This window comes from Malaclemys terrapin, chromosome 4 (assembly GCF_027887155.1).
Source record: "Malaclemys terrapin pileata isolate rMalTer1 chromosome 4, rMalTer1.hap1, whole genome shotgun sequence".
Taxonomy (NCBI): Eukaryota; Metazoa; Chordata; order Testudines; family Emydidae; genus Malaclemys; species Malaclemys terrapin.
This window is the reverse complement of record NC_071508.1, coordinates 9,106,407-9,133,061: the sequence shown is the minus strand read 5'-3', so window position 1 is coordinate 9,133,061 and position 26,655 is coordinate 9,106,407. Positions and strand designations below refer to the sequence as shown.

General features: G+C 40.5%; 1 protein-coding gene across 3 annotated transcripts in view; it reads left to right on the top strand.

Annotated features, from left to right (window-relative positions):
• MAGI3 (membrane associated guanylate kinase, WW and PDZ domain containing 3) overlaps positions 1-25,553 on the top strand; it is a 208,555-nt gene extending 183,002 nt beyond the window's left edge. For 2 of the 3 annotated variants that reach the window (XM_054027114.1, XM_054027113.1), the window contains 6 exons: positions 8,264-8,449; positions 12,522-12,624; positions 15,229-15,355; positions 15,988-16,131; positions 19,935-20,073; positions 22,372-25,553. In XM_054027114.1, the coding sequence (XP_053883089.1) occupies positions 8,264-8,449; positions 12,522-12,624; positions 15,229-15,355; positions 15,988-16,131; positions 19,935-20,073; positions 22,372-23,453 (1,781 nt within the window). In that variant the 3' untranslated portion in view covers positions 23,454-25,553. Of the gene's footprint in view, positions 1-8,263; positions 8,450-12,521; positions 12,625-15,228; positions 15,356-15,987; positions 16,132-19,934; positions 20,074-21,696; positions 21,786-22,371 lie in introns of all 3 variants that reach the window. The other variant, XM_054027115.1, reaches the window with a different exon arrangement.
• Positions 25,554-26,655: the final 1,102 nt, after the last annotated feature.

Genomic DNA, 26,655 nt, shown 5'->3' with positions numbered 1-26,655 from the left:
TTGGGTAGTTAGTGCATGGATAAATCTCTTACTAATAGAAGTATAGTTACAAACTTAGACGTGTGACATCCATTCAGGGTGTGTAGCTCATTACTCAGGTCTCTGGCTTTCTCAGACCTCAGTATTTCGAAAAAAGCAATGGAGGAATTAGTCAGGAGAACATTCTGTATCTGCCTTGTGACATGTTACAAACTGGAGATATTATCCTAAGCAATGTAGCATGTCTGAGGGTTCTAACTTGTGGATTTGTCTGATGGATCAGTTGCTAAGATAAAGAGCTGAGTGGACCACGTGAAAGTAAAGAAGGTATCTTGTAAGTAGCAATAAGAGACAAGCTGCTTGAGGGAGGCATCTGAAATTCTCCCTAATTAACGGAAAGATTTCTGACCCCTAGCACTAGAGTAATTTAAAAGAAGTGCCCATTCTTTATAATCAAATACATTTTTTTTGAGTGTGATCCTGGCTGCCTGACTCCCAGAGCCTTGCCAGGCAATGGTTATTAACACCACCTCTGGATAGACAGATGTGCCTACCTTTCACAAACTGTTGACCTTTATGAGATGGCTTCCACATTCTTCTCAGATACTTTTGGCCAAGTTTTGAGTAGTTCGGTTTTAAAATGAAAAGGTATAGTCAATCTATAACTGGCTGGCATTGTTCCCCTTTGTGAGAATTGGAGGAATGGATATGGTTCTCTGTTCATAGAGAATGAAGAGCTTACAGCCGGGCTGAGCCTTGTAATGCAAAAGGGATGCCGGACTGCTCAGTGGGTTTACCCAGGGCACAGCACGTTACTTTCTTGTTTTTTCTCCCTGAGATGTGGACACACAGGTATCTGTACCCCAATGATCTGAAACATCTTACTTAAATCTTTTATGTCCCCTGCTGTGAATCACTTTCCCGGTAACTGCCCTAATGATCCCAGAGCACTTACTATAACAATGACTTGAATGTTTGTTTGTTTGAGTAAAGGGATGCCCTTTCTTCCAGCCCAGACAAGTTACATTGACATTTTGCTCTGCATTATTTCTCTAAATTTATTATACTATGAAAGAGCAGAAATACAGACAAAAGCAGTGACTCTGACAGAAAATCGTTCTCGTTATTTTGTTGCGTTTACATGATATATATTTTGACTTAGAATTATTTGAAGTCTTGGCTAAAACAATACATTTTTAATGAAGTTTAAAACCAAGTGCCTAGTATCAGTGAAGGTTGTGAAAGAGTGAACAGCTGTGGAGTTGAGTATTGCTCCAGTACTCGCTCAGTACTCAAAGATGCTGACTTCTGTTTTATAAAATCATGTGCTATAGTAACACTTGGGGCAGGAGCTGTCACTCTCTGATGCTGTACTATGATTATGTGCCCTGTGTTAGCGATATGAAAAACTACCACTTTGGACTGATTTTCTGTTGCCTTGTCAAAGTTGGATGATCTTAGAAAAATGATTATTAATAAATAAGCAGAAGTCTACTGTGTAATCCTGATACTGCATCATTAGAACATTTTTGTCAGAATACCATCCAGAAATTATTTCATCTAGTTGAAACTGCAGTGAAAGTAGGTTTTTGTTTTGTTTTTTTTTTAAATGGGAAACAGAAGATATCTGGATCCCTGTTTCAGCATTGGAAGTGCTAAGGTAGCAGTCCCAGGCTGTTTTTACTGCTTGTAAATAAGAAACATTGATATATCAGTGTATTGCATTATGCTGGAACCTCTTTGCCACATCTTACATCAGAACGGCCAGACTGGGTCAGACCAAGGGTCCATCTAGCCCAGAGTCCTGTCTTCCGACAGTGGCCAATGCCAGATGCTCCAGAGGGAATGAACAGAATGGAATCATCCAGTGATCCAGGCCCTGTCATTGAGTCCCAGGTTCTGGCAATCAGAGGTTTGGAGCATGGGGTTGAGTCCCTGCCCATCCTGGCTAATAGCCATTGGACCTATCCTCCATGAACTTATCTAGATCTTTTTTGAACCCTGGTTATAGTCTTGGCCTTCACAACATCCTCTGGCAAGGAGTTCCACAGGTTGACTGTGCATTGTGTGGTGAAAGACTTCCTTTTGTTCATTTTAAACCTGCTGCCTATTAATTTCATTTGGTGACCCCTAGTTCTTGTCTTATGAGAAGATGTAAATAACACTTCCGTATTTACTTTCTCCATGTCATTAATGTTTGTATAGACCTCTATCATGTCCCACCTTAGTCATCTTTTTTCTCAACTGAATAGTCCCAGTTTTTTTAATCTCTGCTGTGATGGAAGCTGTTCCATACCCCTCATCATTTTTGTTGCCCTTCTCTGTGCTTTTTCCAATTCTAATTGTCTCTTTTTGAGGTGAAGTCACCAGAGCTGAATGCAGTATTTAAGGTCTGGGTGAACCAGGGATTTACATAGTGACATTGTGCTATTTTCTGTCATATTTGCTATTCCTTTCCTAGTGGTTCCTCATATTCGGTTAGCTTTTTTGACTGCCGCTGCACACTGGGCAGACGTTTGCAGAAAACTACCCACGATTCTCATCGTTTTGTATATATAGTTGGGATTATGTTATCCAATGTGCTTTACTTTGCACTAAGGCTGTCAAGCGATTAAAAAAATTAATCATGATTAATCACGCTCTTAAACAATAATAGAATACCATTTATTTAAATATTTGTGAATGTTTTCTACATGCTCAAATATTTGTATTCTGTGTTGTAATTGAAATCAAAAGTGTACAATTCTCACTTCATATTTATTTTTTATTACAAATCTTTGCACTGTAAAAACAAAAGAAACAGTATTTTTCAATTCACTTAATACAAATGCTGTAGTACAATCTCTTTATCATGAAAGTTGAACTTACAAATGTAGAATTACGTAGAAAAAAACCTGCATTCAAAAACAAAACAATGTAAAACTCTAGAGCCTGCAAGTCCATTCAGTCCTACTTCTTGTTCAGCCAATCACTCGGACAAACAAGTTTTTTTACATTTGCAGGAGTTAATGCTGCACGCTTCTTGTTTACAAAGTCACCTGAAAGTGAGAGCAGGCGTCTGCATTGCATTGTTGTAGCTGGATGCGCTAAAGATTCATATGTCACTTCATGCTTCAACTACCATTCCAGAGGACACGCGTCCATGCTGATGACGGATTCTGTTCGATAATGATCCAAAGCAGTGTGGACTGACACATGTTCATTTTCATTATGTCAGTCAGATGCCACCAACAGAAGATTGATTTTCTTTTTTGGTGGTTCGGGTTGTGTAGTTTCTGCATCGGCGTGTTGCTCTTTTAAGACTTCTGAAAGCATGCTCCACACCTCATTCCTCTCAGATGTTGGAAGGCACTTCAGATTCTTAAACCTTGGCTTGAGTGCTGTAGCTATCTTTAGAAATCTGATATTGAAACCTTCTTTGTGTTTTGTCAGATCTGCAGTGAAAGTGTTCTTAAATCAAACAACATATGCTGGGTCGTCATGAAGAGATGTGAATGTTTAGCATATCTGGCACGTAAATACCTTGTAATGCCGGCTACAAAAGTGCTATGCAAACACCTGTTCTCACTTTCAAGTGACATTGTAAATAAGGACTGGGCAGTATTATTCCTATAAATGTAAACAAACTTGTTTCTCTTAGCGATTGGCTGAACAAGAAGTAGGACTGAGTGGGCTTGTAGGCTCTCAAGTTTTACATTGTTTTTGAGTGCAGTTATGTAGCAAAAAAAAATCTACTTTTGTAAGTTGCACTTTCACGATAAGGAGATTGCACTACAGTACTTGTATGAGGCGAATTGAAAAATACTATTTCTTTTGTTGTTTTTACAGTGCAAATATTTGTAATCAAAAGTAATATAAGCTGAGCACTGTACACTTTGTATTCTGTGTTGTAACTAAAATCAATATATTTGAAAATGTAGAAAAACATCCAAAATATTTAATAAATTTCGATTGGTATTTTGTTTAACAGTGTGATTAAAATTGCGATTAATCAAGATTAAATTTTAATTGTGATTAATTTTTTTAGTTAACTGCGATTAATCGACAGCTATACTTTGCACTTATCAAAACTGAATTTCATCTGCCATTTTGTTGCCCAGTCACTCAGCTTAATGAGATCCCTTTGTAACTCTTCACAGTCCACTTTGAACTTAACAATCTTGAGTCATTTTGTATCGTCTGCAAATTTGACCACCTTACTGCTCACCCCCTTTTCCAGATCATTTATTCATGTCTTAAAATGAACCCCTGCGATATAAAACTGGGATATTTTACACAAGATAATTCATCAGTAGTTGTAACTCTACAATCCTGTGATGTTTTTTCTCATCACGGGTAACTCTTACATAAATTATATTTAAAATGTAGGCCTTAAAAATGGGAGAAGAAATTAAAGACAATACAATTAAATCTTTAAATGGAGGTAAAAATTGAGAGGCATCAATGTCTGCTCCTTTATGGAAAATAACAAGTGTTTGCTAGCTCCTTAATTACAAGCCTGAATGGTAAATTAAGGTCAGGTTTCCAATGACTTTCAGAAAATGTTTGAGATTTGCTGTCAGAGTTTGAAATCTTGTTAAGTACATAATTCTGCACCCCTCTCTCTCCATTCACCATCCGTTCCCCCTTTCAGTGAAGCATGCCTGGGAGAGCAATTGCAATAAAGAAGTTAGAAAGAGGACAGACACACCTTCTCCCTCCACTGGGCTTTGGGTGCACATAGGGGATTTCAGGTGAAATTTCAGTTGACAGGAAGAGGATCAGTGAAAGGGATGGCTGGAACCAATCGATCTTTGGTGACAGTCTAAGGTAGAAATGCGAGCACTGCTAATTATATGCTGTACATGTGGGGTTTTATGGGCAGCTGGTCCAAGAGCCATTGTGAGAGACTGTAAGGATCCATGCAGAGGGGAACCATCTTGGCTACACCTTCAGGAATCCAGGTAAATTAAAGGCAGCATGGGAAGGCAGCATACTGACAGATGGGCTTTGATTTAACGTGAAGTTCCTCCGGCACCAGTGTATCGTAGCTCAGGCAGCACAATGCGCTGAGGTTTCTGTAGGCTTCCTACTGGTGCATTGGCCTCGCGTGAGCTGTTGAGTGCAATTTGCTGTATTGACTTACAGATCATCAACCACCAACCTACAGGTTTCCATTAGCATCACTACAGATCTTGCTAGTTGGTAGAGTCTGTGGGAGCTACTGGGGAGTAGAGATACTGGCTGATTTCTGTCAAAGAGATGCCTGAAGAAAAGTATTGTATTTCTGAGAAAAGGATGCTACCTGTGGAACTTTCCTCTGCCCGTTGGAAGCTTTTTAGTTCTGTCCCCTCCTATACCCAACCCATTGCTTGGTCCGGTCCTGGGAAAGTGACTAATGTGAATGAGGCCCTTAAAATTACTCTCTCTCTCCCTTACTTTCTGCTTCCCCTTCTCTTTCCCAGTCCCATTGCTCTGGCCCCTAAAGGAGTGTATTAAGGAGAGTGGCAGTGAGGTGAGAAGCCTGGATAAGCTGAGCTGGAGGGCTGGTTAAAACTTACTATATGGAAATCGCAGGGGGTTATGGGTGCAGATCCATCTTGAAGCCCAGAAATGCAGAAGAAGGAAAAATCTTTGTCCAGAACCTTTACTTCTCTGGCTCACCTTTGGATTCTGTCTGACTACACCCAGCACCACTGTCATGAGCCATATTCTAAAGTTAATATGTTGTCTGAAGGTTTTATTTTTCTTCCCTAGTGTACTTAGGTATTGCAAGGTATTTGTACTGTACATGTTACTGGGTCAAAAAGCAATCTGTGTGCCTAGATTTGCCCTGGCTGCATCAAGCTTGCTCTTTGCATCCTCCCTCCAAAGGATGCTTCAGTACTTCTAAGCAAGCAAGCAAGCAAGAAAGAAACCAGCCTCTTGCATATGGCAGAACAAATTGCCTCAGAGAATCCTGATGCATAAGATTTTATTCATTCCGTGCAGATGTGATCTGCTTCCTTTAAAGGTTTTCGTTTAGGCATAATAATAGCTCTCATGTGCCAGGGGAAGGCTCTTAGTGGCTTTGCCTGGTTAATATTTTTCCTTCACTCTGCTGGCTTCGCATGCTGCGTGGGTTTTTTTTTTTTTTTTGTTCCAGTGGATCTGTCATAGTTGGCTTGTTTATGTAGAAGACTGTCTGGCAAGCTGTAATGAAGGGAAAATGACCGTGGAGATGGAAGTTTCTTAGGAGAGTATGCAGCGTAAAGCTGTTTGTAAACCTTGGACTTTGCACACTCCCTACGAGAGCAGAGAGATACCGGGGAATTGGAAATGGAACACACCTGTCCCCATGTATCCCAGACTGGAACTCCGTACCATGGCACTGCTTGGTCCCGTATGTCATTCCTGAAAGAGGCACATTGGGGTCAGTCTTGTTCGGAATGACCATGGCCAACAGGAGGATCAGTCAGGCCAAGACTCCAGCGGCGTCTGAACAGTACAAATGCTCTTTGGTACCAGTGGGCTGGTAGGGTTCCCATAGTCACCCTTAGGAGCCTGTAAAGTTTCTCCCTTTCCTACTCATCTGCTCTTTTCTGTTTTCATGGTGACCCTCTTCCCCACTCTGCGGTGATAGCAGCTTCAGCAACCTATTAATCCATGCCTTCTTGATGCCTAGCTCCTATGGATCTACTAACCAAAGGCATTATATAAGAACTGGGTGGTCTTCCAGACTGTGTACACGGTGTGTTCCATAGGAATGCATACTTCCTTCACAATTGAACTTCCATTTTTTATTTGCTATAACATTATATTAGCCATATTAATTTTATTGTATATTATACATTATAATGTATTTATGGATGGACTACCTTTCTTTTAGATGCTCTGTAGGGCCACTGCCTTCTCCTCATTCACATCCCTCTAAAATACCCCCTTTCATGGCGATGTTTGTTTGCAAGACACTAACTGGCTGAGTGTGGTTCTTTCATACGTACTTGGGGAATCCTTTATCTAATTTTTTTAACATTGATATTAAAACATTTGGTCAGTTGCCAAATACCTTACGTTGTTACCCCCCCTTCCTTCCCTTATGTCTGTATGTCTTTTAGATAAGGGACCATACCTTCTCTCCTGTTTGCATAGCACCTTGCACATTGTGGAGAATCTAAAAAACACATTCTAGTAATGCCCAGATATCCTGTGTATAGATTGACATCCTGCTCAGCACATCTGATGTAGCCCAAATAAGCCACAAAGCTGATATATTTATTTTGTTTAATTCATTGGCACAAGTAAAATTTATTTTAGATGAAAAACTTGTTATAACTCAAATTTTAACAGTACATGACCCCTTATGACCTATTCTGTTTTAGTATAAAAACTGTACCCTGTACAAACCACAGAAGGACAAATCAATGAGTGGGGAGTCATTAACTGTTAGTTGCCTACTGATAGCCAGGCAGTGGTGGAAGTTGCTACTGGCAGTTGTGCCACCTCTAGGAGGTTATCCGGAGCCACTTGGCCTATAATTTCACATCTGCTATAAACTGAAGGAGGCATGGTAGGAAATTTATCTTGATAACCTGCGTTTCATAATCACAAACTTTAAGCTTCTTTTAAGGAAGGGTATGCATAAGTAATGTTGTGTTTCTTGTAATCTGCCAGATTGGTGCACCAAGTAACAGCTTTGGAAGTGGAACCAACAATGCTTTACATCTTTCTCTCCATTTTATCTAGTTACAGGTTTAGCCACACAGAGCAGATCAGAGGAAGTCTTTTTTTCCCATTCCTCTGAACATTTCTCTGCTTACATGCATTCCTGTTTGTCTTGCAAATCAATGTAACAGGGTTGATTTATTGTCATTAGCTCTGATAGTGCCTCCTTCCATGTACGCAATGGAGAGAAAACTCTTTGTGAAATTATATGATGCCCTTTTTTGCTAAGGCTCTTGATTTTAACTTGCTCTGATTTAAGGGTAATGAACCTTGGCTGCCAACAAAATGAAACACCACCCCAAGATCCACTTCTTCTAAGTACTCAGACAGCCAGTATTGCACGGTGCGTGGAATTCTCTATACCAACCCCACCTATTGCCTGTTAGCCAGATTCAAATGTGCAGGTCACAGTGACAATAAATAGCTAGTTCCTCTCAAGTTGGAAGCACTCCATGGTAGAGCCACTCTGATTTATTTGAGACAGTTAACAGCAATTGTTTACATTTGTAGTGCTTCATATAAATGAACAGTAACCGCGGCTGCCTATTAACAAGTAAAATGTATGCTGAAAAAGCTGACGTGCCTCTTCTTGGTTCCCTAGTGATTCCCCACAAGATCGGGCGTGTTATTGAAGGGAGCCCAGCCGATCAATGTGGGAAGCTGAAAGTGGGAGACCGTATCTCAGCCGTGAATGGGCAGTCAATCGTAGAGCTGTCCCATGACAGTATAGTGCAGCTGATTAAAGATGCAGGCCACATGGTCACCCTGACTGTCATTGCTGAGGAAGGTAAGGAAAATGCTTGCTTATTTCTCCCCAGTGCGGACACTAATGGTGGCACAGCCTGCAGGGTGGGGCATGCTGCCACATGATCACCAAGTATTTCTGGAATAAAATAGCTGCAAAGCCCCAGAGTCTGGTTTTATATCTTCTTAAGTGAACAAGCTGAAAAGGAGGTATTATAAAGACGTCAGAGGTTTTAGGAAAATAATCTATCTAGTGAGTGACGGACTGTGAAGCTCATTTCATTTGCTTGATGGAAGTTGGGCACAAGTGCAGAGGAGTGAGGGAGGGGAGACGGATGCAGAGATGGTTTTATTGAAAAGACAAGATTCAGGCATTGAGAATCAGTGCTGTGGTATGGAGATGCCTCCATAGAAATCAGAGAGAGAGACGTTCCTGACAGGAAATATTCCCCATCCAGCTCTAGCCCTTCTTAGGGCTGGTCTACTCGAGGGGGGGGGGGGGGGGTTGATCTAAGATACGCAACTTCATCTACGAGAATAGCGTAGCTGAAGTCGACATATCTTAGATCGACTTACCTCCCCGTCAACTCCGCTTCCGCCTCTCGCTCTGGTGGAGTTCCGGCGTCGACGGGGAGCGCGTTCGGAGATAGATTGCTACCCGCCAGTCCAGCGGGTAGTAAAGACGTACCCTTAGTGTGAAAAAGATCTGATCCTTCAAGTTTTAAAAGGGAGAAGAAATTACTGCACTCTGGGATGCCAGTGAAAAGTTGGGTTGAATTTTTTTTACCTTACTTGGCATCCTAGAGTTCTTCAGCAGGAATTCACGTTAGGAGAGCCCCTGCCCCAGTACTAAAAGGTAAGTTCCTACGGTGATATTGCCTGTGCAAGCCAATAGCATGGGGCAGCTGTGCCTCAGGGGCCCTATTGCTGAACAGAAGTCAAGCCTAGCAAAATATCCAGTTCTTAGACATCCTGCCCTGCTGGACATGGTCAGTGTTTTCCTCTCACTCTGTGAAAATGCACAGATTTGCCTGATGCTACATTTCTGGGACACAATGAACACAATGTTCTTCTAAAGATACATTTGGAGAAAACTCGCATCCTGATTACTATTTTTTCTGCAAATCCTCTCAGGTTGCTAGCAAATTCAGTGCACAAAACAGTGAAATCCTCGAGGCAGCAAAATGAATATTTGTGATGCCAAAGTCCCACCTTCAGAGATGGCATTTTCTAATGAAAGCTCCCATGCCACACTGCTCTCAATATTATATTGTTCCCTACACAAACAGTTCACTATAAATATGTAAAATCCAATCATTTGAAGAGAGAGCTTTTTTCCAGCACTGCTTACCATTGCATTTTTCTGGATTGCTGCTTGTAGGTTTAATTAAAATTGCTATAATTATTTTGCCAGTAAGATGGGTTTCTCCACTCTTAAATAATAAATACGTAAAACCAGCATGTGGATAAAGCCAATAAATGATCCCCTCTCATTTCACGTTCATTGCAAATATTTAACATGGTATCTTGGCCTTTCATATAGAATATAAAAGACTTAATTTACCTGCTCATTAATGCTTGAAACAGAGAAGCTCTTTTTATTTATAAAATCCATTCTATTCCAATGAAGCTTTCATTTTTATCAAATCTAATTCATTTCAGGCCAAAGGGATGCAGCTCAAAGCAATCACCCTGCCTTTAATGCAGTTGAAGTTTAAGTTGAGGTTGCGCTGAAGTCCATTTCTATCTAGTTTTTAATCAACCTTGTCTCTGAGATAAATTGCCTCTGTCATTAATATCTGAATATAACACCCCTTTTCACACACCCTGTAGAAACACTGATCTGAGCTTTTCTCCATTCCTAAGTCCTATGGGATTTGCAGATAAAATTCAGAGATGAAACATGGACCTGAGTGAGAATCAGTGTTGGAAAAAAATCTCAGTAACAGATTATAAAACCAGCCCAAAGTGACCAATAGAAGCCATGTTGCTTGGAGATTTATATAATGTTTGGAGGAAATACAGAAATCCATGTTGCTCATAAACAAGAGTAAATTACTGTTTCTAAAATAATCACTGGTTTAAGCTTGGGGAATGTATTTCAGCTAATAGCACAGCTGCAGTGAGCACCAAGTTCCAGATCATAAAATACTAGGCAGGCACTATCCTCCTTAGAGCGGTCAGACCCTGGGGAAAGCCAGCGCAGACATTAGATCATGCAGACCTTTCAATCAGTTACACACTCTGGGAAGCAGGTGGGGCTTTATAGCGTTGGTCGTCTGGCTACTGCTGCCACTAGTTAGTTGCATTGTGGATAACACTGAGGGGAGAGAGAAATACCCATTTAGCCAGAAGCTATTCAGCACCATAGTGCTCAAGCCCTGACCGACTTTGCTGTTCCCCCAATGCATCTTCTGTGCTGACCTCTTAGATTGGCAGTGAAAATGTTTTCACCCCTCAGCTCATAGAGCTACAATGCAACTCTGATCCCTCCACTGCTCCCCTCCAGCTTTCACAGATGTGCGCTCTTTTCTTTTCATCCTTTGTCCCAATCGTCTCTCTAATTCTAGAATAAGTGAATTCTGCTCCATGCTCCAGAAGACATTCTACAACAGCCTCAGTCGTGTCCTAACCAAAAACATGGGAGAGCAGGATGAGTGGAGGAGCCGAGAATTCATGCGGACAGATGGCCTTTCTCTTACCTGTGCTTATTAACTAAAACTTTGAATGTACACCAGGAATAAATGTTGACATTTGTCTTTGGGGGGTAAAAAAAAACCTCTTCCAGGCATGCCCTAGCAATAAGGCCAGACAGTCCTGTGATGAACTCTGCAAGATCTGGTATAGCTGATAAATGCTGCAATATAATGTAATAATCTGTATTGAGAAGCAGTAATATGCTTTCCTTTACCTCAAGGTGCATAATTATTTGTGTTTTTCAATTATTATCCAAAAATGCATTTACCTAACACACACCTAGCAACACCGGGCTGGAATGTCTGTGACACTTTCCATTATAAGAACTTATTTTCAGAGTTTGCAACTGAACCATAAATGTTCATTCCAGGTTAAAACTTGCCCTTTAGGGTTTCTGAGTGCCTTTTGGTGGAATGTGGTTTGCTCTGCTGTTTGAGAGGCAGTCACTTTGTATTTCAAAAACATGAGGTTTTTTTGTAAGTCACTTGATCAGACCCGTACAGTAACTGTGTTTTCTGTGTTGGAGATAGATTCGCTTTGTGAAGGCTACTAAGAGGGATTTTGTTAAAATATCATTATAGGTAAATTGCCTGTTAAGGCTCTTTGGGGAGAGGGAGAACATTCCAATATTCCAGTTCTGATTAAAATATTGAATAGACTAGTCCCTTTAATACAGCTTCAGAAACCATTTGTAACCTTTCCCTGAGAGTTTGCCTGTGATAGATCTTCTCCATGATGGATTAGCAGATGTGGCTGTCAGTAGCGCCTCCAGGAGCCTGGCTGGGTTGGGCTCAAACCCTGTTCACAATGGTGCTGGAGTAGGGGTGGGGCAGGCATCATGCTGATCTTTCTGATTATTTGTTAAATCACCATCAAATACTGTGCGGGGGACGATCCGCCTGTGGATCTGTTTAGTTCTGACGCTGCTCCTGCCTTTACCAGGTTATACACAATCTAAATGTCTGTATGTTTGATTCACCAACTTAATCTGTGCTGTCATTCCTAGAATAAAGTAGTTTAGCTTAGCAGAAAGTTCCTCCATTGGGAGGATGAACTTCACCCACTACCCTGATTTATGGAACTGAATCTAGAAATCTCCACTCCTCCTCTTCAGCGCAGCATCAACCTGGCATGTTACTGTCATCCAGCACAGAAGTATTGTGTATGCTTGGCTGTGTGGCTCAGACCTGCTAATTATCTTATCCTAAGGAAAATGGAAATTCTGTTTCTCCTGAAATTTTAAATTAAAAGCCCTGCATTCTCACTCTAGGCAGCTGACCGCAAGAGCTGCTGTTTCCCTAGAAGAGTCAGAATTGCTCAGAACAGCAATTCACTCTCTTGTGCTGTTTACTCCCCTCACGCCACACTCTGTGTTTTTAGAGATCTGTCTGTAATTCTGTTTTCTTTGACTTTATTAGAGCACCGTGGCCCCCCTTCAGGAACCAACTCTGCCAAACAAAGTCCAGCCCCACAGCACAGACCTATGGGAACAACACAAGCCAACTCTGCAACAGCAGACAGGTATGATGCCTTTCAGACAGATGGGAACCAAAAATGAACAAAGAATGAGCCTGGCTGGTGTGATACCCAAGGATGACTTAGGCTGGGGCTGAATCTGTGCGCAGAAGTGAGGGGAAGGAGGGGCAGCCAACAGTGGGTCATGTTCCCCATATCCTGCAGCAAGCCCTCATCTCAGTGCACGGGAGCATCGTCTGGGCATTGCCCTTGACTGCATCTAAAAAAGGGCACAAATGCTCCATCGTTCTGGGTACCTAACAAGGACTTGGAATTGTTGCCTCAGTAACTCCTGTATCAGCCTGGCCCTTATAATCTCATGTAACTGTTAGTGTTCGTGCTATGCACTGTCTTTGGCATATGTTGTGGGGAACAGTAATTGATTCACAGATTATGCTCACTCATAGCTGAAGACTATTCCTGTTCTGTTACAGAAGAGGGTGTCTACGGAAGGGGTTGAGGACTAAGCTGGATAAGTTTATGGAGGGGATGGTATGATGGGATAGCCTAATTTGGGCAATTAATTGATCTTTGACTATTAGTGATAAATATGCCCAATGGCCTGTGATGGGATGTTAGATAAGGTGGGATCTGAGTTACTACAGAGAATTCTTTCCTGGGTGTCTGGCTGGTGAGTCTTGCCCACATGCTCGGGGCTTAGCTGATCACCATATTTGGGGTTGGGAAGGAATTTTCCTCCAGGGCAGAGGCCCTGGGGTTTTTTCACCTTCCTCTGTAGCGTGGGGCACGGGTCACTTGCTGGAGGATTCTCTGCACCTTAAAAAGAACAGGAGAACTTGTGGCACCTTAGAGACTAACAAATTTATTAGAGCATAAGCTTTCGTGGACTACAGCCCAGTTCTTTGGATGCATACAGAGTGGAATAAATATTGAGGAGATATATATATACACACATACAGAGAGCATAAACAGGTGGGAGTTGTCTTACTAACTTTGAGAGGCCAATTAAGTAAGAGGTAAAAAAACTTTTGAAGTGATAATCAAGCTAGCCCAGTTCAGACAGTTTGATAAGAAGTGTGAGAATACTTACAAGGGGAGATAGATTCAATGTTTGTAATGGCTCAGCCATTCCCAGTCCTTATTCAATCCTGAGTTGATTGTGTCTAGTTTGCATATCAATTCCAGCTCAGCAGTCTCTCATTGGAGTCTGTTTTTGAAGTTTTTCTGTTGTAATATAGCCACCCGCAGGTCTGTCATTGAATGACCAGACAGGTTAAAGTGTTCTCCCACTGGTTTTTGAGTATTATGATTCCTGATGTCAGATTTGTGTCCATTAATTCTTTTGCGGAGAGACTGTCCGGTTTGGCCAATGCACCTTGAAGTCTTTAAACCATGATGTGAGGACTTCAATAGCTCAGACATCGTTTAGGGGTTTGTTACAGGAGTGGGTGGGTGAGATTCTGTGGCCTACGTTGTGCAGGAGGTCAGACTAGACGATCATAATGGTCCCTTCTGACCTTTAAAGTCTATGACTCTATGTCTAGGAGAAATTGGAAATGTCGTTCTTGTATGTCTAGGCTGTTCAGGAACCCGATAAATCAGGAGGCAGATATCTAAGACCAGCTCTGATCGGAGATGATACTCCATCCCTTCAGCACTTTTCTCGGACCAAGGGGTGATTACTTCTGAGTGGAAATCACCCAATAAAACCCCAATCAATAAATGGTTCATGAGATCCTGGGAGATGCTGTCAATGGGGAAAATATTCACAGGGATACTCTGTTTCACAGCCAATGTATCAGTTATGTAGCACAATGAATAGATGGACATGCTGGGTTTTTCACCTATTTTTCCCATATTAGCATTACCTTTATTACATAACCCTACTTACCCTGGGCACTACTGCAGGATGATCTTCTCTTACCTGCTTTAATTAAAATGAAGGTTTAAAAATTAAAAGTTAGCTTGATGCTGTCACTGCACAGTTTAAACCCATTCATAGCAGTTATGTGGCCTTTTTCTAGATGGTGCACACTGATTTTTTTTTTTTTTTTTTAATCATTGTGATGATGGCAAAGAGTCTGGGATTAAATCCTCAACAGTGATTCATTTCCTGGATTTTGCATGTTTGTTACATAAAGTACCTGATCATGTTCTGTCTGTGTATGAATTGGGGACACTTCATGCTCAGGATAAACTAAGCGTTGTATACTGTCAAAACTGTCTCTGAAGTGTGTGAAGAGAGAAGGGTTCCCTCCAAATGAGAACAGAGGGTAAGACTGAACTGCTATTTTTTGTACTCTTTATAATCCTTGGGTTCACAGAAGACCCTAGTGTCAGATGTCCCTAACTCAGGAGTGAAATAGCTGACGCAACTCCTTGTGCCAAGCAACAGACTGATAATTGATGGTCGGCTGTTGATGTGCTGCAGTAGGTTAAGGTTATAAATTACAGATGATGAAGAAACAACTGTTAAATACCCTTTTAATTGTGTAAGCTTTGCATAAGAAAACTATATTGTTGTACAACTGATCTGTTTCTTGCTGGTCCATCTAATAGTAACTATTAGCAAGACATTGCTGCAGATTCATTCAGTTTCCATGTAAATGTGACCTGAGTAACTTAACCTTTCCTTCCATCAATTTGCAGGGGAGTCACAGAAGATGAAGCTGGAAGAGAACTTTCCAACAGTTACAGGCTTCCCTGGCCTGAGCACAAGCACTTGCCCCAGCCCGATGGCGGCGTTCTCTCCGTTGTAGGCAGCCGTCATTCTCAGGTAGACACCTATCCTGAAGAGCCAAAAGACTTTGCAAGATCCTGGTGGTACTGAGACCCTAAAATTCAACTGCCACTGACATCTGTATGCTAATAGTCTAGGATAACCTTTCCCTTAGGAGATATGGTGTTGAGAAGAGAGTCTTTGTTATGAATGTGCTGACTAGGCATGTGTCAAACAGTAGGGAGGATGTTTTGCTAATACTTAATATTTTAATGTTGTTATAAACTTAGGCTAGTTTAATATTGCTGATCATTATAGTTATAAAAGAAACAACAAACCTTTGAAACGGAACTACTGTAACATCTTGGGAACATTGTATATGGAAAAACAGTTCATACATAGTTAGGAATCTTAGAATTAAACTGCTCTGCCGATTTTGGCGGGGTATAACTCTGCCTCATACCGAATCGTATGATGTGAGTTTGTGATGAGTCAAATTCAATTGCAGTTGCACTTAATTAAAACCACATCCTTTCATAGGTGTGTATTAAAACCTGCCTAGTGTGTGAAACTGAAGGGATTTCTCTGGTTTTATAAAATACCTTTCCTGAAAATGTAGGGGAAACTAACAGAAGTTAAAATTTCTCAGTCCACAATTCTTCATCTTGTTTATCTCGTTTCTTATGCAGAGTCTTGGCTGTTCTCCAGTAGAACTGGAACGAGGCCCTCGGGGTTTTGGATTCAGTCTTCGCGGAGGAAAGGAGTACAACATGGGCTTATTCATCCTTCGACTTGCTGAGGATGGGCCTGCCATCAAGGATGGAAGAATTCACGTGAGTGTCAGAGATCACTGATGAATTCAAATAGGTTAGGCTCCTCAAGATGTTCATTACCCAGTCAAAGAATTTGCTTCCCTGTAAGTGGTTAGTGTCTCCCTGCACACACACAACAGTTATTTAGACCGGCAGCAGTGTAAGAGTTGTAATTGCAGAGAGGTAGCAAACTGTGTTGATAGTTGTAATGTTTCAGGAAATAAAAATCCCAGCAACAGGTTAGGGGGAAAGAAAACTGCTCTCTGTGCACCACTGCCACTCCCCAAGAAAGCTGGACACCATCTACTCTAAAGACATAGTAATAGATGTTTCCAACAATGAATTCTTCTCTATAGACAGTAGTTTGCCAGAATGAGTGGTTTTTAGAAGCCCAGACTGGAAATAGCACAATGAAATGCAAGTCTGTTGGAGGGTTCCCAAAGTCCAGGTAAATGTGGGTTTGTGAGAGCACCCAACCTTTGTGTTTATGCTGAGCTTTCATTGTTCAGCATAAAATTTTTAAATGGTTCCAAACCAAGTGCCTTCCCTACCAACATATCCTAATGTTAATTCTTGTGTGTCATGTCTAAGAATCCCACTGTTTAAATATTGTCTCCTAAACAAACCAAATATATGCAAAGGGCGAAGGCAGCGTCACAACAGTTGGAGACCAAACACAGTTCTGTAATTACTGTCCATAAAATGATTTTTACTGGCTGGAGCATGGAACTGAGAATCAGAGACTCCTTTTAGTTCTGATTCCATTCCTGCCAGTGACATGTGGTCTGGCCCTTTACACAAGTCACTTCACCTCTTTCTGTCAGTTTTGTAGTCTGCAAAGTGAAAGTAGTAATCGACTACTTTTGAGAGCCGATGTCAGGCTTAATTGGATGCAAAATTCAAAGTGTTAACTTTTATTGCGCTAATTCTTAACATTTAGTCGTTAGCTTTTCTTATGCTTGGGAGATTGCTTGAGTCTTATCGTGCTGCTTCTGTTTTCTCTTGTACTGCTCTTCCAAGTGTGGTTATGCTAAACTCCAGATCTTGGCATTCAAGTCACCAGCAACTGAAGCTGCAAATCTTGGACTTTCATTGCAGAAATTTCACAGCAATAAACAGAATCTAATGTATACAATTCCCTGAACTCTTGCTGTGTTCAGCTTTATAAATTCCCAATCTATTGGGGACACATAATATAACTCTTTGGGCTCTGTTCTCAAAAATGACATCAGCACAGCACACTTATCTGCTTTCTCCTATGGGTCTTCTGTGCCAAAGAATGGGTGAGCTGTAAGGTAAATTTGACTGTGGGGTATTCATAATAAAACAAATTTCAAATATTCATCCTCACACTGGAGCTCATCTTTCTTTCATTATACTTATGTGATATTTGCATTTCTCCAAAGATCTGGTAGGCCTACCAGATATCATGTAATAAGATCTCTTCCTCCTCCCAACAGATAGAGATAGGAAAACAAAACTCTGGTGTCCTCCCTGTTCCCCTTCTCAAGGCACTTTACCTGGCTGATCACACCCAGCTCTTTCCTGTCTCCCTGCAGGTGCTGATCACCTTCTGGTCAGCGAAACTAGGGGATACATTTTGTTCACGGTTAGTGGTTTTAGCAGGGCTCCTTCCACTGTAGCAATCTGTATGGAGCAGCCCACTGTTATCTGCTTCCTGCCCCTGCTAGAGGCAAGTATTGTTCCATTTCAGAGCTCCATGTTGACTGACTGATACATAGAGGGTCCAGTCTTGGGTAGACTGTTTCCCAGAGGACATCAGTGAATTAGCTGGGTGCCTGCACTGTATGGGAGAGGCATATTCAGCTGTGTTTAAAATGCTCTTTCCATGCTTGAAGCAGTAACAGTTTCACCCTGAAACTATAGCACCCTGAAAAACGAGTTCATAATGGGACAGCCTCATCTTCTGTGCCCTGGCAGCAGGTATGTGCCCTCCTCCAGCCCTTGAAAGCGAAAAAGCTGGTGAATTTGCTTTCCATGTCCACTGGACTGATCATGCCTATACACTGATAAAATGGGAACCTATCTATCATAGTGAAGCTCCACCAGTGGTGGCAGCAATGGAGGCACTAGTATAGGCAAATCCCTGAGTCCTATCTGTACCAGTTCTGCCATTGGAGCCATGCCCCACTGGGAATCTTGAGTCCTGAGGGCCAGCAAGGCCTAAGCGGTGTCATTCTTATACTCCATGCATTGGAAAATATTTGCAACCATCTCCTTCATGGCACCTGACTCTCTTGCAAGGGCCACTTCTCATAGCTTCTGTTGCAGAGATCAGCGGGATGAATAGAATTAATGCTCATAACAAAACATAAGGAGTGACGTCAATGAAAACTGTGGGAGCAGGTTGTAGACTCTGGAAACAGGAGCTACCTCTAGATTCTCCCTGGCCAGGGCAGAACGTCTCCGTGCCTAGATAAGCTTGTTCACGATTCTGTGCTGTCCAGTCTTTCCCAATTCAACCACAGAAATGGCCCTCGGCCTTTCCCAGTCCCAATTTAAATACACCTCTACCCCAATAGAACGCTGTTCTCGGGAGCCAAAAAATCTTACTACATTATAGATGAAACCGTGTTCTATCGAACTTGCTTTGATCCGCCGGAGTGCGCAGCCCCGCCACCCCAGAGCACTGCTTTACCACGTTTTAGCCGAATTCATGTTATATTGGGTCGCATTATATCGGGGTAGAGGTGTAATACTTTCTGAGGGAGCTTTTCAGATACTGACACAAAGGAACTCTAACAACCCAGTTTGTAGCTGGTCTGAATATTAGATGGTAAAACGCACCTTTACCCTGTGTTTTCCCAAATGGTTTTGTGTCCTCCTTCTGGTTCATTTATTATTGTATTAGCTCTCCATGATCATAGGGTTCTATGTGGGACTGTAACCTTCTTCCGTAGCATTTTATGTAACTGATCTAAGTAAGACGCGTGCTCTTTAAACTGCAACTTTTATGTAGTAGTGACACCTAATGGAAAATCAGTTTAATTGCAAGATGAATCTAATGCTCTTTCATGGGTTAGAATCCAAATGCTTTCTGATTATTCTCAAAAAGAACAGAAGTACTTGTGGCACCTTAGAGACTAACAAATTTATTAGAGCATAAGCTTTCGTGGACTACAGCCCACTTCTTCGGATGCATATAGCTGACTTCTGATATTCTGACATCCATTATCTGATGCGTTTGTTAATTTGCATCAAAGTCCTTAAAGCTGGTATCTCACTAGTCAGGAATGAGCTGGTATTGTCATACAGTGAACTCTCTCACTCAGAATAATAAATCCTTTCTTTTCCTTTATGGGAAACCTATGGGCAACCCTCTCAGCTATATTAATATAAGGGTGTTTGGCGGTTTATTAATTTTAGAGTAATTACCACATGCCTTATAACAATCTTTTTAAGCACCTACACAACGTGATTAAGTATCTTCATGGTGCAAGTCTTTATAACAGAGCATCAACAAATTACTTTTATGGAGTGAAGATGTACTCAAGAACATGGATGTATTAAACATTTATCAAATGGAAAATTCATTTCAAGTAACCTGAGCCCTTTAGCGCAGCCAGCTTGGCAGAATATCTACATGAAAAATTCACTGACCAGCCAGATGGGTGAATTATATTAATGTTATATGTTAGTGGCTGTAGGAGAGTAGTGCTAGAGCTGAGTGGGTTTCAGGTAATGGAAGGGACTAGGGAAAAGGAAAGCTTGGCTTGAGCTATGGCTTTTCCTATATTGAATAAGAATCCAGTTACAGTAGCAGTGCTTGATGAAGTTTAATCTGGCTGGTATTGTCTTTTCAGGTTGGTGACCAGATTGTTGAAATCAATGGCGAACCTACCCAAGGTATCACTCATACACGAGCCATTGAGCTGATTCAAGCAGGAGGAAATAAAGTTGTTCTTCTTCTGAGACCAGGGACTGGCTTGATACCAGATCATGGTAAGTTACAGGTTGTACCAATTTGTCCGGAGGGGATGGGGGGAAGGTGGTAAAAAGAAATGTGTGTTGACGAATGTCTAAAGAGGTTGGATACTGTTGTGCATGCACTAAAGCTACTTAGCAATATCCTTCCATTTCTGCTGACTTTCAAGCTGCCTGTTTTCATACTAGCACAAATAATGTGACCAGAAAAAAAACAAATCTGTTGCCACGGAATAGTTATTTTACTGGAAAGACAACACAAAATGTAATGTTATTGCAAGTATTCTTTAGGCCATGTTTTGTTCTGATGATCACATCCATCTCCAACTTGATTTCTGTGCTCCTCTACACACACTATAATTAAAGACACAATTTGCTTTTACACTTGAATAAAATCTAGTATGGTATAGGGCTTCTGTCAAGATGATTATTTTTGTGATGCTTCAGTTTCTCTTATGAACTTAAACTATAAAACGTTAAATTTTTCAAAAACAAAACTTCTGAAAGAGTGAAGGTTTTGCTCTTGGAATAGAAAATTTTAATTGTGACTTGTTTTTTGCATATAAGGCAGCAAAGCACAAATCTATAAGCAAATTGCTTGGGCAGAAATGCCTGCAAGAACTTCAACTGAGTTCAACTGCAGGGCATGCTCCAAAATCAAAACTATTTGTGACTGTCAGTCTTTCAAAGCAGAGCACTTTGAGAACAAGAGAATTTATTCCTCCCTGTGCCAATTATATCCTTTTAACCCTTTGCACCTGCTGTCAGGCTTTTGACAGGAAAATATTAAAACCATGTAAGGATCCTTCTTATGGCATAACAGCTCTGTAGTAAAATTGGAATGGTTAGATACAGAGCCACTTTCCCGCCGTAAACGCCCATGACTTTCGTAAACAAATTAAAATCAGACAACTTGAACCTTCAAGCATAGCATAGCCTATGAAAGTTTGTAGTATTCTATTATATGCAGGCAGGAATCGACCTCCACTTAAGAGAGATGAAATTGCTCAAAAATGTTTCTTCCTATATTTTTTTCCCTTCTCCCCAATGAACTAGAAAATAACTTCACACCATGGTCCTAAAATACACTGTGTGGTACCATCAGAGCAAATAGTACAAAGAATAAAAGCAAAGAATTTCTGAACTACAGGAAGACTTATTGTCTTGTTTTTATCCTTCGGGTTAGATCCCCTCAACTGGCTTCTATTGAGATCACATGCATCTCCTACTGAGTTAGCCCTTATGCTCATAAGGCTTGGGGTTAATTAGTATTTTGAAAACTTAAAATAGATCTCCACTCTAAGTGAATTCCAGCTCTCTCTATTGCCAATAGGTATTTAAGCTTACAATAACAAACCTAAGAGATCTGTTTTGGTTTTTCATGCAGTCATAAATATTTGGCACAGAAGTGTGCTGCACTTCATAACAATAGCAGGCATCAGTAATATTCCATATCTCCCTCCCTCCCTGAGCTCCGCCAGGCTTAAGTACAGTAATTTAGGGGGGAGGAGAGGGGCTCTTCCATACTATCACTGTGTTGTCTCTTGTGTTCTGCATTTGAATCATACACATCTAATGAAATCTTTTGCTTTCTGTGATTTTTTGGTATATAGTCCTGGGCTTTTTCTCTTCCTCATTCAGGTCTGGCTCCTTCCAGTTTGTGCTCCTACATGAAACCTGAGCAACATTAAGGCTTTCAGTGCTTTTCTTGGTCTTTCCTTAAAGACTTGGTAAATCTGCATGTCTTGTGATTCACCTTTTTTTTTTTTCTTTTTAAGTACAACGCTATAAATAATAACCGCACCTTCTCCCTGTTTTCAGTTTTCTTTTAGCATCAGTTGAACATAAGAACGGCCCTACTGGGTCAGACCAAAGGTCCATCTAGCCCAGTATCCTGTCTACTGACAGTGGCCAATGCCAGGTGCCCCAGAGGGAGTGAACCTAAGATTGCAACAGTTTAGGAAAGATTTTTAACTTGCGATTCTGCTACACGAGGCCTACAGCTATGCTGAACCTCCACATTTAGTTAATGCAAACCTCACAAGCCCTTACCAGCCTCAAAGATCTTACCAACATCCTTAGCTGTATTTTTCCAAAAAATTGTTATCTGTAAACTTAAATTTTTAGCTCACAGAAAAGTGAGGAAATCGGTTTTGTTTAGTGTGTGTGTGTGAGTGATGTGATGTAAAAGTTGGTTTTAAAAAAAAAACTGGTGTTTAGATCACATTTTGGAAGTTTAATACATTTAGATAAAAAAATCATTTAACCAATATTCACACAAACATTTGTCAAACCATTCTGCTTCTTCACTTCCAGGTGATCAAGATAGTTTTAATCCATCATCCTCAAATATAATATATGATGAACAGTCACCATTACCCCCCTCTGCAGTATGTGATTTACCAGTACTGGAAGAAGCTTTAGCAAATGTTCACATATCTGAGAAACTGGAAGAAGCTAAGAACATTGTGCCTGAAAAGAAAAGCACTTTAACTGAAAACCACTCTGAGCTGAAGCATCTGTCTTCTACCCAGAAGCATATGAAGAGATGGGACCAGCCTACCAGTTTAGGGTATAAGCGGTCAAAAAATTTAGAATTAGTAACTGATGACCTCATTAGGAGAGACAGATCTGAGAGTCCAAAAAGATTGGGCACATCTGGGGAATCGCAGCAAGCGGGGCTCCACAGTCCAAGGAAAGGTGAGAGACAAAACACACACAGCCATCTCTCAGACCAGTCTGAGCATCCCAGGAGAGGTAATACACACTCAGAAATCAATTTAAAAGAAACTTCCAGAGGAAGCCAAGGCAGATCTGTCAGTCCCCAAAAGCATCCCAAAAAGGAAGAAAGTGGGGACAAATCAGACAAGTTACTAGAGACTCAAGATAAAATAGCTGGTGGTGGTGATATTGAGATTATTGAGCGGTTCAAAGATGGAAATGAAAAATCAGGAATAACACAGCAAGACACAAAGCAGAACATTGCTAGAAAGAATAAGAAGTGGTCTCAAGAGAGAGAGAACCCAAAAGCAGATGAAAAAACTCTTCCATTAAATAAGGCCAATGAGCCTAGGAGAAAAGTAGATGAAGATGAAAAAGTAAAGAAAGCCAGTGCTGGAGAGCCAAGTTCTAGCAACTTCAAAACTACAAGTCTTTCTGATGTTTCACAGCTTTCCAAGGAAAAAAAAAGTAGGCTCGAAACACAAGATCCAGTTATTCTGAACAAAGACCACACAGAAAAAGACTTGGAGCCAACTGATGAAACCAAAGATGATGGAATTTCAAAAACTGAATGCAGCTCTCCAGTCAAGAAAGCACCAATAACTCCTGGACCTTGGAAGGTACCAAGTGCAAGTAAAGTCACAAAAGCAACAGGTGTCACTGAAAAACGGGTCTGACTGACAAACATTTTTAGAACATGTTTTAATCAGGTTTCTAATACGGTCAATTAAATGCATCTTTTTTCCACAAAGTTGTCATTTTTCAGAAACTAACTCCAGAGGCTGGACAGTACATTTGATTTGTTCTTAAAATTAACTAAGCTGCATGAAGGACCTTTCGGATTGCTTATAAGCAACTCTCTTCCATAAGCTGCTGTCCCCTCATCCTTTTGAAGGCAGTGTCCTGCTGCTCTCTCAACATTGCACTGCTAAGGCTTTCTCAGATAGTATTGTGAGTTTCTGAACAAACTTTCTTAATGCCTGTATTGCCAATGTGATCATGACTCACTTCTTGTTCTTGTGCCAAGTTATGTACTGTAGCCAATCAATGTTATCCTCCTTGTACGTTCTTCCCAGACACAGCAAAGCCAAGATTTTGTTTGAAAATAGCTATTTTCTCAAAGGCATGTCGCATGTTTATATAGGGGAATAACTCGAGTTCTCACAACTTCAATAAGAAGGTGAGTGTGCTGGTTCTATTAACTTTAGGGCAGCAAATGAGCCACTGATGCTGCCCCACTGGCTTCTTTTCTTAAAAGTTCCTAATACCTAATGTGACATTACTTAAAAAGAGAATTGCATTTTGTTCTGATCTATGGGGTTAGTTTTGCTTTCTGTTAGCAAAACAAAATGTTTTAATTTGCTTAATTCGTTTAAGGTAATTCTAGTAACTATCTGCAAAACACAAATTGCAAACATAATTTTGAAGACTAAGTGGTGAAATCCTGGCCCTGTTAAGTTACTGGCAAAAACATCCATTGACTTCAATGGGGCCATGATTTTACCTTGTCAGTTCTTTAGAAATAAGGAATGGACTTGGTGCTATGCTTTCAATCTCCGTCTGGTACTGTATGTCAAAGCACCACATACTATATGTTTCAAAAACACTTGGAAATGTCCCATCTTTACTTGTAAAACTAAAAATTGGTAGGTAAAAGCAGTATTTGAAACCGTAAATCCTGCTGTTGCAAACACAGACAGAACCAACCACAGCTTCTTTAAAAAGTCCCTCTGACCTGTGCCTACTATTAGAAGTCTCCTGTGTTTTATTTGTGTGTAATTGCTTTTGGTTGAGTGAGAAATAGATGACATACAGGGTACATGAGACTTAATATCTATTGTTTGGGCTTTAATATGTATTTAAATGTTGAGGAATGTTAACAAGATATTTTTATAGCAGTCTGCAGAAATTTCATGGATTGATTTACTCAATAGCATTCTTAATGGATTTGATTTCCTGACCTGTGCTAGGTTTTCAATGACTGAAAATAAACAGTAAAAGGAGCTGGGCCAGTTCACAAAAGCAGAGGAAAAAGGTAAGGAAAGTCGAGATCAGTTGCTGGACCCTCGTGTTAAACTAATGACTTGCCGGTTAAAAACATAACTGAGCAGCTGCTAAGTCTCACTAAACTTAAAAAAAAAATCAGTTCTGACTTGAAGCTAGAAACTTTTGAAATAGACAACTACTCAGCAGTAGGCTTAAATGAACAGTTCTAAAATAAATAGATTTTAAAGCACATCTGAACTGCCCTCTGCTGCTTCACATTTTATGAATCCATCAGTTTGCTGTAGCATAAAGTGTACAAATCCTCAATATTGTAGAGTTTGACTGTGAAAATATTTGAGTTAGCCTATGTAGATATTAATCCTGTATTCTTTGTTGATAACCCTGTGGGATCCTCTTTAAGAGTTGTATGCACTTGTTCTAACCATTGAGAATAGTACCAAATTCAGAAATTTAATACTAAGATGAATTAGCACCATTTCAGTGGTTAACTGTCAGCAAGTACACATCCATCCAAATGCTGTTTTCTGATTGTTAACATTGTGACCTGCTTTGGTGTCCTCTGTTTGAGTCTTTTCTAGAGAACTTGTACCTGTACTTACTGTATAAGATGACTTAGCAATGTGGCCTTGGAATGCTAAGCAACATATGGATGTAAATGTTTATATATTGTACAGCACCTTTATATATACACTTCTGAGGTTCTGACTAGAGACCTGTAAATCGCTCATTATTTTTTATATAGATATATTAAAAAGAAACTCCCATTCACAGCCTGTTCATTCTTGCACTGTAAAATGTTAGCTGTAGACTGATTTTACAATGATGCGGTTTGCATTAACTGTCTTTTAGCTAAATATACAGCCCAAGTTACCCATAAACATCCATATTTTCCAATGATCAACTGCATTAGTCATCTGAAAGTTACCTTGTCTCCCTTTTCAAGTAACATACCCAATCAAATATAATACCAGCTGTTTGATGGAGTTTGCTTCCATGGGTTTATTTGTATTTTAAATGTCACTTTATACATTTTTACTACTTTTCATTGTACAGAAAATAGCTTTGCATAAACAATTTACTACAAAAAATGACCTATGTCATCGTCCCTTTATGGCGTGAGATGGAACAGTGGAGTTAAAGGTATCCTTTTCTCTCAATATTAGTCCTATGACTGACTTACTATTTCTTAATTTATTGAAAAAGTCACCAGCCTAAGGAAAACACAAGCTGCACTTGCAGCAAAACAATTTCTCCTAGGCAGGTGGCTTTAGATTCTTTCCTCATACCAGTTGTAGACTTAGATCTCATGCTGAAGCAGAAGTTATCACATTCCTGCCTCTCACCTGGTTTTAACAATCAGTCCTTACCCCAGAGGGCCATTTACTTCTTTGTCCAAGGTGCTTTATCAGTAGTGTTGCATAAAAAGGCAGCTACTGTATACTTTTAGGAGGCTGTGCATTAGAACAGAGGAGTCTTCTTTTCTTCACCTTTACCACACCTCTGAATAATACTTACCTGTGTTAGAAAGGTAAGGCACTATAGAAGTAGAAAGCATTAATATTTTCCAGAATGCTTTAACAGTCCTATTGACCCACCTCCTCAAAATTCTAACCAAGTCATTACCAAAGATTAAGTGTTGCATGTAAATGTTAATTCTTCAGTTTTCTAGCTGCTACCAACATTGTGAAAAGTGTTTATACACTGATGGTGCTTTACAGATTGAGCGGTTGTAGAGAACAAGTGTTAGCATATTCCCTTGTGGAGAATGCTTTGCTTGTTCTATTAGGGCTTATCAGTCAAGAATAATGAGTTGTCTGAAGAACACTTAATTATATAAAAACTATCATCTCCCCTGGTGTGTGCAGCCGAGTG